The sequence below is a fragment of the Glycine max genome, chromosome 18 (assembly GCF_000004515.6).
Source record: "Glycine max cultivar Williams 82 chromosome 18, Glycine_max_v4.0, whole genome shotgun sequence".
Classification (NCBI taxonomy): Eukaryota; Viridiplantae; Streptophyta; class Magnoliopsida; order Fabales; family Fabaceae; genus Glycine; species Glycine max.
In genome coordinates, this window is record NC_038254.2 from 38,127,386 (window position 1) to 38,141,447 (window position 14,062).

The 14,062-nt window shown below is 29.8% G+C and overlaps 1 protein-coding gene across 1 annotated transcript; it reads right to left on the reverse strand.

The window, feature by feature from the left end:
* Window positions 1-377: 377 nt before the first annotated feature.
* LOC100527553 (uncharacterized) lies at window positions 378-6,389 on the reverse strand. The gene is made up of 6 exons (NM_001250817.2): window positions 6,157-6,389; window positions 4,538-4,803; window positions 4,280-4,395; window positions 2,509-2,582; window positions 522-585; window positions 378-432 (listed from the first exon to the last, which is right to left on the reverse strand). Exons 1-6 carry the CDS (start codon window positions 6,245-6,247, stop codon window positions 396-398), a joined length of 648 nt encoding a protein of 215 aa, NP_001237746.1. The 5' UTR covers window positions 6,248-6,389; the 3' UTR covers window positions 378-395.
* Window positions 6,390-14,062: the final 7,673 nt, after the last annotated feature.

Sequence of the window (14,062 nt, forward strand, 5' to 3'; positions counted from 1 at the left end):
TCGAATAATTTCAACTAATTATTCACACATAAGGCTGCACCTGTTTAAAATCCTCCACCACAATTACCTATACTATCTTTACCATGAAAGCAAAGTGTTGATCCAAGAAATATCTTTAAGAAAGGGAAGAGTAAAAGATCGAAATTAAGCATTGTGCCACAATCTAGATCTAAATACTTTTTCTAGTTAAAATTGCAAATTACAATCACAAACAATTTGATGCTTTTTGTCTATAATCTTCCTAGTAATTAGTACAGTAGTATTTGAGCTGGCAAGAACGAACAAATAGGCAATTGTAAATCAGAAACCACTATGTCCAGACAAATTTGTGGATCCTCTCTGCTCACTGTTAATTGTCCACATAGACCCTTGTTTTTAAGAACAGAAGAATACACTCATGCTGGCAAATGAAGCTTTTTGTTGTTCTTCCAGCTGCACGGCACAATTTTTAAATGCTCAAAATTCAGATGAACAAGGACTGATAACAAATATAAATGGAACTGAAAAGTAGGTCAATTTACCTTTGGAAATAGTAATAGAAGAAATCAGCATAGAGTAGTGTTTGAACAAGGCCGGAAATCCATGCTGCAAAAAAAAAGCATTATAAAAGTACTCATTAAGACATTTTCAGAATACATTGTCATTTTCTAGTAACCTATTATGGTTTGTTTGTGGGGCAAGGTTGAGTGTTTGGCAGGAGGGAGAGGCTTGTTTATGGCTTTGTCTGACAAATGGTCAGGAGTTATCAGGATAATGTTTTCCTCATGTCTTGTTTTGCAACAAGTTATGCCAAGCAGTTAGACCTAGATCTATAGTGACTATCACATTAACATGTTTAACTTCAAGGGTAAAGGTACTTTGTAATGAATAATATTGAACAGTTGTGCTGTGTAAAGAGAATCACTACTATTTTTCAACAAGGTAAAGGTAAACAGAAATACCTTAAACTTTTTCATATTCTTGATTTTATTGTTGGTACAAGTAAATGACCAATAACCTAGGCTTCCAATTTCTTTTCTTTTTAAAAAAGGAAATAGTAATATCAAAACCTGTGCTGATTCATATTCTATCAGAGTATATTAGCCTACAAGTACCAGCTTGTAGCAGGTACTCCACATCAGAATCGGATGGCAAATTATTATTGATACCTATTTGATGAATCAGAAATATTAATATTTAGCATGATCTTAAACATTGATGTGAAGCAACAAAACCTGTGCTGCTGCTTGAACATCAGAAGCAATTATGGGATGGCACTAAATCGTACAATTTATGATATGATTCAAGCAGCTGGCCATACGAATCAGTGAGCGAATCATTTTTGTGCATGAATCGCACCACGAATCACATGAATCACAAGAATCACGACTTGGAGAAGAATTGCACGATTCCTCCAAGGACCGCCGCACCTGGCAGAAGCAGCGCATTTCGCAGTCAAAATTGCAGACAACGAAGGCCGGAGCAGGCAAATAATGACGCACTGCAATTGCATCACGCCACTCATGGCTGCAGCTGAATTGAGCTGGTCAGAGAGAAGAGGTGACCTAATTCCCAATCCTAAGCTAAACAGCAGCGTATTGAATAGTTTTTTACTCTAGCAACTTCTATGCGAGATAGAATGTGTTTCAACTTTTGACCATCAGCTTCTTTTATATATATTATATATATAATTGGACCGTCAGTCAGCTTTAACTTATTGACCAGATATTTAAGTTTTGTCTAATCTCTAATGTCTAGTAAAAAATAAATAAATAATAAAAAAATATTTAATTGATGTGATAATTGTTTTTTATTTCAATTCCTATATCATAAATAAAATCTATAATAAAACATAATAAAATATGTTATAGTTTTTCAAATACAAATACTTAATTAATAGCGTAATGTTTATTACAAATTTTAATATATAACAATTAATAGCAGAAAATTTTTATTATAAGTTTTAAAATATTCTATCATAACAAATTTTAATAGAACTCATGCATCTCATGCTCCTAGAGTTATATTTTTGGATATTAATCATGAATTTGTGCTTTAATATATGCTAGTTGTATATGTTATGTCTTATTATTGATCATGAATCTTACAATTCACTGTACGATTCATGGACCTTCCGATTCACAATCTATATCCTGATTCAACTAACTTGCCACAAACACATACACATATATAAAGGAAATATTATTTTTCAATAGAAATAAACAAAGTAAAACTTCTTCAGTAATGAATTCCATGCATTAAATACTAGATAGATTCGGTGAATATTTTCACAGGCTTCCACAACTAGGTGTTGTTTTATGATTGTTTGAATGATAAAGAAAGGAACATCCGAGAACAATGCTAAAAGGCATCTCAAGGCTCAAGAATTTCAAATATTATGAAACTGAGAATATGCAATGAAAAGGTACCACAAGACATAGTTAACAATGCAGAGAGTAGTTAATAATTATTTTAAGTGTAGAAGCAAAAAAAATAGTAACCATTAAACAGAATAAGAGAAAATCATACTTATCCAATGGACAAAGTGAGGCTCGGTAAAGTAGCGGTAGATCCAGTTGAGAATGTATAGTGCTCTGTATGCACTGCATTTAGCCAGACAAAAATATTACAAACATTAATTTTATGATTCACGGACTTCAAACAAAAAGAATTGCAAATGAGTTGAGCAAGCTCATAAGAATTTATTCAAATACACATATCACATCATGAGCAAATCACAGGGAAATTATATACAACTGAAATGAACTACTATAACAGTGACATAAGATTTGTGGAACCTGATTCATCTGGCCCTCAAATAGTTGACAGTAACAAAAGCCATTTTGAATGGAGTTCTTAATTTGGTTCTTAGATAGAAATAGAATGAAGCAAAATGCAAACTACAAGCTTGTAAATATTAACAATTGAATTTAGTGTATAGACTTTATTTACTTGATGGCCCTCATGTGTCACTCTTATGCCCATCAACTGTGGAAATCTATATAAGAAAAAAGATTTAGGACCACTGTTTCATCGATTCTTGCACTGAAGTGATAAAATCCTGAAATCCAGTATCACATCACACAGTATTGAACAGTTCATGAAAAGTTCAGAAATTAAGTGTTTTGATTGAAATATATCTGATTATGATTTTGAAAAGCTAGAATGAATAAAAAAACAGGGATCTGTATCTTGAAGTCATACAAACTAAGTAAAGGTCGGAACCAGTTCAGAATAAGGAGAGGATAGAAAACTAAGAAAAGGGGTGATTTAGTTTGAGAAAATGTTTTCTGTTTTCACTGTTTCCTATATTCTTTTTTTTAAAACAAGCAAAGTGATAATAAGCTGTCATTTTTGTAATTAAAAGTGAACATTTCCTCAAACTAAACAACCCCCAAGAGTGTGTTTGGTTTGAGGAAATAATTTTTGTTTTTATTTTCAATTTTCACAAATAATTACGAAGATGTCACATTCTTTTCACTTTGTTTTCCATTTAAAAAAAATTGTTTGATTTTGCATTTATCTTTACCATTTCCTGTAACAAGAAACCCAAATGAAAACAATGTGGTATTTTTGTAATAATCAGTGAAAATAGAAAATGAAAACATAAAATATTTCCACGAACCAGACACTCTGCAGCTTTCACCGTTAGGGTTCTCAAGTATTAAAACATAAGAATTAAACATGTGCAGATGAGTTCCTTCCTCCAATATATGATTTTAGCATTTGCTTCTTTTTTATAATTGCACACATCATTTAAGCGGAGGCAGTTGCTTCACCATCATCACTCATCAGTAAGAACTTAGTTCTCCCACATATTAAAACCTTTTAACTCATGGTCATAATAGAAGGCCAAACTCATTGAGCATTTCTAATGAAGCCAATGGACGGGCTGGCCCACACACACTATTGCAAACTCATAATTTCTCTATTCATGTTGTCTGTATCATCTCCTCTACCTAGGTAAGTTAAAAGCACCATTTTGGAAACTCTAACGCAGATGAAATACTACAATTCTCTCGACATGAATCAATATTTAAAGAGTGTCACTGACTTCAATGACCAAGAACTGTATCAAAGTAGCAATCCCATCTTCATCGTGCACTAAACAACTACTAAGCTCATACCATGCAGGAATAGATATCAACAAAGATAATATCTTCCAGTTATTTGATCATTGATCAAAAGGTGAAACACCTTTATAACATAACTGCTAATTCTGTTTCCAGCACAAATGCAATAACATGAACCAGACGAATTTATAATAATGTTTAAAATTGGATAAAGGACAATATCTTACCCAAGAAGAAAGACATATTGTCCAGTCAAATTGTCAATATTTCTAGTTCTCTGTAAAAGTACTAGTTGAGGAAGTATAGCAACAGCTTCCAAATACAGGGAAAATGTCCACATCACCTAACCAATGTATAAGTGTATTTTCAGAAAGTGAGCAAAAGTTACACAATCAACTCTTGAAAATAGTCAAAGGGACATGTAAATAGTAGCACAACAGTTACTACAGTCTGGAGAAAACACATAACAGCAGATGCACACTAACCTCCTTAAATGTGAATTTCTCGTTGATTAATAGGGCCAATAGTAAGCAGGGCAATACAAGAAAGTAATGGCGAAAGGTATCTTGATCTTTGTCATATGATCTACGAACAACCTTGTGGTACCTCATGTACCACACAATAGAAAATGAGCTTCCCAAGAATATCAACTTCATAATGGTATTATAGAGAGATACGTAATAAGTAAAGATATCTAAGTAGCGACAAGCAAAAACGAGTGCATAGAGTTCTTGAGTTTTCAATGAGACACCTACACACAAATAAGATGCACCCAAAGTCAGTGTCAGAAAGATATATTAAATTTATTTTAAAAACTAAACCACAGTCAATCAATGGCCTAAATATGCAAAATGAAAAACCACAAATGAGGTCATGGATAAAATAGTTTTTGTTCTTCCCTTGCATAGAAAGAAACACAAACATAGGAGGTCAAGACACATACATATTGATGCAGCACAAAAGGAGTTGCAGGTAGCCTATTAATTGTTCTTTATCACATACACATCAGAAATAGAAACAGTACTTTGAATTACAGTAGCATGAAAAATACTCAACTGCAATAGCTTAAGCAGCAGCCAAACAAATAATTGTGATTGACCATCATTGCCTGCATCACTTGTGTATTACAGTTTCATTCATATGTCTACAGCTATAACTACGTACTTAGAGTTATGCCTATATAGTGGTCTTATTTCACAAATTTTACCAATGTAGAACTTTGGAACTTGCCATTTCTTGCTCAAAGAGAAATAGACAACACAAAAGGTTAGTCTGACTAATTATGCGTCTCCTACTTCTGTAAGAAAGACAAACTTTTAGAAACATACTTTGAGCGTGTTCACATTGTTGTCTGTTGATAAGAGACATCTGTTAGACATAAACAGCACAGTTCTTTCCTCAAAATTCAGATATGATACTTTGTATCTATTCTAGAAGCCAAGAAGCCTTGTTAACATAAATCCCCAGCATTAGTTTAACAGAAAGGTGTCAAGATGCAGGATGATTCCTTTACTTATAATAAATAGAGAGATAAGGCAGCACAAAATCATTGAATAGAAACATGCACAAACCCAGTAAAAACTGAAACCCATTGTATCAACTAGAAATGCTCCTTCTGAAAACAAAACAAAATCCTAACAGGGGACTTCGAAAGCAATGCCCAAGTCCCCATATTTCCGGTTCCCTACAGAGGCAATCCTATCCGAAAGACTGTCGGACACTAAATGTGGAAACCTCTCTACAGGGATTCGAACCTTCGTTCGCCACGTTGCTGGGACTATAAGCGCAAGTCCCCAGGTCACAATCGTTGAGCCTCTCAAACATTACAACGAGAAGGACAAGGACTAGATTATTTCACACAATATTTCTAATCCTAAATTTTTTTTTCCTCTTCAAAACCTTATCTCCACACTCCTTCCCCAAACCACAGGAATTCGGAACATTTCCATCTCGCTAAAATCGATGCAACAAACACCAAAATCACACAACTCTTGACGGACGCACGTAAGCATTATTACAATTCAAATCTACGAAATCCTCGACGGAGCAAAAAAAAAAACCACAGCGAGCGGTGAATGTTGAGATGGGAAAGGAAGGTACCGACCGGCGCAGGATTTGATGGTGTGGATCTTGAGGAGGAGGACGAGGACGCTGGCCAAATGGGTCATGTCTCCGGCTAACCTGAAAATATTCATCTTTCTTATTTGGATCGGATCTGCGACGGGTCGACCCGGATCTTTGTGTTTGCCCTGCAACAACAATCGTTTTCAGGCGACTAAGGGTGTGTGTGGCCGTTGCATACAAGCAGAGAAGCAGACTTCAGAACATGCCCCGGGTGAGAGTCACTTTTACTCTCGTTTCTTTTCTTTCCTTCGCTTGCTTTTTTTTTTTTTTTTGAATAATCACTTTTGTTTATAAAAGGATAATTCGCTATCAAATATATCTTTAAAATGAAAATATAAAATTTAATTTTTAAGAGTGTAAAAAATATGACAAATATATCTTATGATTAACAACTTTTTTGTTAATAAAACAAAATAAATAGTACATGTGACACGAAGAGATTGGACAAAAATACTAATAAGTACGGGTGGAAATGAGCAAGTCAAGTTTTTATTTGCTTGAATTGAATAAGTAAGACTTGAGTTTGGCTCATTACACGTCTTTGATTAATTAATTATTTTAAAATCTAGTGAAATACTAACTAAAAAAAGAAACTTATAAAATTTCGTATAAGTAATGTACAAATCCAAAAATAATTGATAAACAAAATCATATTAAATTCAAGTCGTTAAAGCACAAAGTATATCAAAAGAAAATAAACATAGCATAATATTAAAAAATGTATGGATTAGAGATGATTTACACTAATATAGCCAAACAAAAATTATTATTAGTTAAATTAACAATTTTAAATCCAATTTTTGAATATATAAGTATATTAAATATTTAAAAAAAATATATATCTACAATAATTTCATCTTAGTCTACTCAAGCCATATCTTATATAATATTGATTAAGGTCATACCCGAATCAAATAAACATTAAAAATACAGTATCTAGGAAGTGATCCTAGGTCGTCTCCCAACGAGCAATGATCAACCAAACGTTCATAATAGATAGTAATAAAACAGTAACGAATTGGGGGTTGTTTATTTTTGTAAATTAAACAGTAAGCAAATTTGAATTAGAAAATAATAAAATTAAAACATGTTTCCCCTTAATTCACAAGCAAGTCTCTTATATTAGGTTACGAGAATTTATCCTTAATCAGTTCAACCACTTAATCCAACCCTAAATTAAATTACTAAGCGAAAATTAAGATAAGGCTGTCATTATGTGACTAAACAACACATACACCAATTAATCATGAACGAAACTGATCATTAAGCATGAACGTAAATTAAGCGCAGAGACAATTAATCAAGCACTAAGCATGCATGGATTAATAGCAACAAATACAAAGTAATTGGTGAAGAGAAAAAATTGATCAGTATTCAATAGTAATAACAAAACCTCAAAGAGAATTGTGTTTGATCCTCAAGAGAAAACAATACTGGAGACTTAGCCTTCCATTAATCAGTAAAAACGAAACTGTAGATTGAAGCCAAAACGAAATTGCAGAAAATGAATTTTATTCTATGTGAGAAGTGTGCATGAACAGTAATAAAAACTGGAATTCTAAAATCCTAGAATTATTCTCCTCTCCGAAAAAAAACTCCCTAAACTAAAACCTTGGTGTTGTTATATATAGGTCTTCAGCCCCAGAGCTCACAAATCTATTTTAAGTCCAAGACCATAATCGAAATAAAATAAAATTTGGACAAGATAAGATAAGATTGGATGAAATAAAATCTGGATGAAATAAAATCTAGATGGAATAAAATCTGGATAAAATAAAATCTAGATAAGATAAGATTTAATAAAATAAAGTTATTATTATTATTATTATTATTATTATTATTATTATTATTATTATTATTATTATTATTATTATTATTATTATTATTATTATTATTATTGTTAGTTAAACAAGCCGGCTTGTCAAGCTTAACAAACTTTTTTTATAGTTTGAGCTTGGCCTTTTTATCTAAAGAGGTTTTTTAAAAAGCTTGAGCTTGTCCTTTATGGTAAACAAGTCGAGCCGAGCCGAGCCTTACATAGGCCGAGCCAAAGGTCCTCGACAAGCTGCTCGGCTCATTTCCACCCCTACGAGTAAGATACCGTCTTTGAACGTAAATGTGAGTCATTTTTTTGTTGGACGAAAATTTAATATTTTTTTATTGAAGGAAAATGCATCTTTAAAAGATGAAAATATAAAATTTAGTATCCAAAAGTGTAAAAAGTGTGACAAATATATCTGATCATTAACTTTCTTCCATTACTATTAATAAAATAGTCTATGTGATACAAAGGAACGAATTTTTCACTAAAATAATTGTCAACTTGGTTGTCATGCTGACTATAGATTGGACAAAAATGTCAGTAAGATATCATCTTTGAACGTAAATGTTACTAATTTTTTGTTGGACGAAAATGTCTATTTTTTTATTGGAGTAAAATGTGACTATTTTTTTACCTATATATCAATACGTTCCATTGGACTAAAATATTAATAAGTTACCGTTATTAGACGAAAATATCAATAATTTTATTTTGGACCCAAATATTAATATGTTTCTATTAGACTAATTTGTTAGACCCGAAATTTCATTTTATTTAAGGGTAAAATACAATTTTAGGGTAAATTTTTGCTATTTTTTTATCATTACAAGTATAACATTACAATAATCACTTAAAAATATATTGGCAAACATAATTTAAAGCAAATATAATAATAACGATCATATTGATTATCAGCCATAATTTGTCTGTCAAAATAGAAATTATTCAAATAAACATTGTATCAGTTTACCAAAATAAATATTGTAACAATGTATCAATCATTTTGCATTTTTCCAAATTATTATAATTAGTCATAATCTACTATAAATAAAAGATAAATATATCTCATATTTCACTTTTTCAAATCTTGACGGTTGGACAGTTCTGGTGTAGGCATGAAGCTCATGTAAATTATTGTTGTGAGATACTGAGAATATAATTCAAATTGATGTTAGAGACCCAACTAGAGGTGGTCTAAACGCAGTTGAAATTGGTGGAGGTATTTCCTACAACAATAATAAATAGTGATTAGTTATACATAACATAATTTAACATTAACTCATCAATTATATGTAAAATTCATTGACAGTCATTTTAGTGACAAATTCATCTTTATGCGTCAGGTAAGCTATTTTAGTAATGATAACTGACAAGTTAACGACAAGATATATTTATCATATCTTTACAATTTCAGAGACTAAATTTAATATTTTCATCTTTCAAGGACAAAAGTAACTATTTAACCATTTTCTTCTTAATTTTCTTTCCCTTTCTCTTCCTTTTATGTTCCTAAATGATTATTTTTATATAACTAAATTTTATAACAAGCAAATATTTTAAAAAATAAATAATTAGATTATATTTTGGATTTATAATAAAAATATAAATTATCCTATAAGGTTATTTTTAATTACTGATAATTTTTAAAAATTTATTAAAATTAAATTTAGAGACAGAAATAAATGATACATTAAATATAATAGTCTTTTTTTTTCTAATGTGAGATATAGAAATTATATTCTTCGGCATCATTATTTTAGCCTTGCAATTATAAATGGACTTTCATTTTTAATAAAATAAAATAAAATAAAATTATAAAGAATAATTTATTTAGGGTATAACTGATTTCGACTTGAATAAACCAAATTTGAATTTAGCTTTTCTCTTAAGCATATAATTATGAGTTCAATCATTTATTCATGGATATGGAAAAATATTTGTTGGGAGAGACTAACTCTTAAATGGATCTCAATATTTCGGTTAACTAGTCATTAGCTTTCAATTCATGGATACCCTACTTGACACAAAAAAAAAAAAAACTAATATATGTAATATACATTCAAATTTACACTATATTCAAATTAAAAAATGTTGCAAGATTTATTTAAATTTCATATTGATGATTTTAAAATTATATATATAATAAATAGTTAAAAAAATATTAGAAACAAACAATTAATATTCACTGCAAAAATTCAATTTAATTAATTATTATTCCTGGAATATTTATTTTAATATATATCAAGATTCATAATTATTTTCACATATATATATATTAAATATTAATATACATATATTCTAAAATATTTTTGTACTACTAAAAATATATTAATATAAAAAGTTATATATTATAAATTAACATGCATGCGTAGCATAAGTTATTGTGCTAGTATTAATAAGAATAAAACGTATTGGATGATTGAAAATAAGTGATTACTATTGTGGAGCCCGTGCCGATCTACGGGCTAGAACTTTATTGTAAGTGGTATAAATATTATGTGAACAAAAGACTCAGTTGCTTATTAAGAACAAATTTTAAATCACGAAACTGATAGATTTAAAATCAAATGTATCTGAATGAATATATAAGGAGGTAGTTAATGTTGCTTCAATCCAAGTTTAATTTCACTAAACAATACCACCAAAAAAGTATTTGCTATCACAATTCCATGCAGATGAAAAGAAGTCAATCTTCAAGGTGGATGTCCTCCTCCTCCCATTCAATTTCTTTTCTGATCAAAAACTCTGTAATGTCGGTGTTGACATACAATCTGGACCCATACTTTATGTTTTGGACACTGAAAGGATACTTGTCTGAAAAAACATCCGTCAACATGATCAAGAGCATACATATTTATTAACCAAAAGGAATAAAATCTGTAAAATAGAGACCAATTTACACTACACTGACCTGTAGCATCTTTGATTTTACTGAGGCTTAGCATAACAATCAGTGGTTCCTTAAACATATGGTTTTTGTTGATAGCATCATGAAGCTGAATAGCATAGTCCTCCCAAACAGTCATTATGATGTCCGAGTTACTATCGCCAGACAATGACAATTACTATATTAGTTGTTGCCAACCTATTGATCATGTTAATATTGAGGCCTAAACTATATGTCAAATAAGGAGAAGCTGAAATGGTTTTTTTTTGTTCCTTTGGGAGGATACATCTCTAATTAGGACATTTGTATACCTATTATCTCTGAGTCTGACTATCATCCTGTGAGGGGGATTAACTATTTTAACATCAATGACATCAGCGACCACCTCAACAATGTCTTGTCGAAAATGGCCACCCAACAGAAATGTTAGTCCCGCAAAAAAATATATACCACATTGTTTATACAAAAAACTCAATAAACTGACCGACTAAAGTATGACATGGTGCCACCCCAGAAATTATATCAGCAAATGGAGTAATCATGTAGACATTAGGAGGGATTTCTGGACGGTCAATCTCCTTCATGGACGTAGTTTTGACGAAATAAACCAAAAGTGCAATTGGGCTCACTCTGTATTCAGACTGGTTATCAACAATCTTCAGATTTTGAACGGGCCTAATACTCCAATTTGAGTATTGAAAAGTTGGAATAATTAATATTGAGTTACATGTAAGTAATAAAGCATGATTTTAAGGTAATGTGTTAATATTATATATTGTTTGATATTGGTTGGAATAAAAGAAAGGATGTACAATAAAAATATGTGAATCAAACGATTATATGATTGGATAATATGTAACTCATTAAGTTATGAAACATCAAGAACACTAAGTTATGAAACATCAAGAGACAGGAAAAAGATATGAGAAAAATATAAGTCAACGAAATAAATTCATAATTAATCAAAGCAAACCATAAACTGTTCAGTCAAAATTAAAAAGAGATTGAAAAATTGTTTGATACCCAAAGGTATTGAACTTACAACATTAATAAAAATATGAGAAGAAGGCACATGAAAGAACCTTTGGGATGCACATAACTAAAATCAAATATTAGTAGTGTTAGTCTGTGCCTTCAAATTGTTGGTTGTATTTATTTATCTTTTTTTTATTGAAGAACCTTTGGAATGCACATGACTAAAATCAGATATTAGTAGTGTTTGCCCGTGCCTTCAAATTGTTGATTGTATTTTTTCTTTTTTTTTAATTGAAAAACCTTTGGGATGCAAATGACTAAAATTAGATATTAGTAGTGTTAGCCCGTGTCTTCAAATTGTTGACTGCTTATTTTTTTTCCTCTTTTTGATTGAAGGACCTTTGTGATGCACATGACTAAAATCATATATTAGTAGTGTTAGCCCGTGCCTTTAAATTGTTGACTGGATTTTTTCTTCTTCTTTTTGATTGAATCCCTCCACCATAAATTAAAGAAAGCAATACACACACAAAAATTACAGAGCATAAATCTTTCGTCCACGTTTAATCAACAATTAAAATTCATAGAACATAACAGATGGTAACCGAAATAAGGCCACACAAAGAAAAGAATGAAGATCTCACCAGGAAATACGTTTGGTTGAACAGTATGGGTTATTATTAATCGTCTTATATTGTTTTTAATTACTAAAGATAAAACAAAATAAAAAAGTAATAAGTCAACGTGCAAATTATGTTTATTTTGATATCCTAATAAAATATGTTAAGTAATTCAGAAATTATGATTATTTTCACACCTTAACAGAATATTTAAAATTTATGGTTAATTATCTGTTAATTTGAAATGAAAAAAAAACAAAAATATAAATAAAATATGTTTATTAATTAAACGTCAATAAATTGACAATGATTACGGTAAAAACAAATACAAAATTGAAGCTGATTTGAATAATATGTTAAAATTGATAGTGTAATATTTAAAATTGATTGTTAAGTATATACTAATTAGGAATAAGTCAATGTCTAAATTATCATTATTTCGATATCTTAACAGAATAAGCCTATTAATTTAAAAATTATGATTATTTCCATATCCAAACAGAATATTTAAAATTAATTGTTAAGAACCTATTGATGGAAAGACCTATTTTGTATTTCTAACGTTTTGTTTCATTGATAGTTTTATAAAATATACTTTTAAACTTTCAAAACTTAACGTGCTAATTACTTCAGCAAAAGGTTTCCTCAAATTACTAATCCAAATCGTGTTTCATAACTAATATTAAAAATGTGTATATTTTGAGAGTACAAAGTGTTAATAACTCAATATAATGGAATATTATTTTATTATGTATTAAAATTGAATCATTGGGGTCAATGTGTATATTTGAAAAAAAAAATAACAGCGATGCAATATAATTTTATTATGTATTAAAATTGAATCATTGTGGTCAGCATGTATACATGTAAGGAAAAAAAAAATAACAGCCTCCAATGACTTTCCAAATAGCAATTCAATTAATTTAGCATATATAAAATTAATTCAAATGGGAAGATGACATGTGGTAACCTCATGTTAATCATGTAATTAATTCAATTGTAATTAGTTAATTCAAAAAATATGATTAATTCAAAATATACAGCGATTCAATTTTGATTGGTTTCAAATAATTTTAATTTTGTAATGTTTAAATTGATAGTATAACATTTAAAATTGATTGTTCAGCACCCACTAATCAGGAATAATTCAACGTCTAGATTATGAGTATTTCCCTATACTAACAGAATATGTTCATTAATTTGAAAATTATGATTGTTCCCACATATCTTAACAGGATATTTAAACTTGACTGTTAAGTATCTGTTAATGTTTTTAAAAAATATTTCTAACTTTTTGTTTGATTTCTAGTTGTGTAAAATATACTTTAAAATATGAATTTGATTGATTTGAAATATATACTGATTCAATTTTGATTGTTTCAAAGAATTTGATTGACTCTAGATAATTTCATAATTAATCAAAATAATTTTTAAATGGGAAGATGACATGTGGTAACCTCATGTTTTAATTTTGATGATTCCAAATAATAAATATAATTAATTTTTTTGTATTCATAGTAACATATTATTATATTGAATTTAATTATATAATAAATCAAATGTAATGATGACAAAAATATGA

Coding starts and splice junctions, on each gene's coding strand:
- LOC100527553 (NM_001250817.2), bottom strand. CDS start 6,247: ATGAATATTTTCAGGTTAGCCGGAGACATGACCCATTTGGCCAGCGTC. Junction 4,396..4,537: donor AGAAATTCACATTTAAGGAG/GTTAGTGTGCAT, acceptor TACATTGGTTAG/GTGATGTGGACATTTTCCCT. Junction 2,583..4,279: donor CAATATGTCTTTCTTCTTGG/GTAAGATATTGT, acceptor GGCTAAATGCAG/TGCATACAGAGCACTATACA.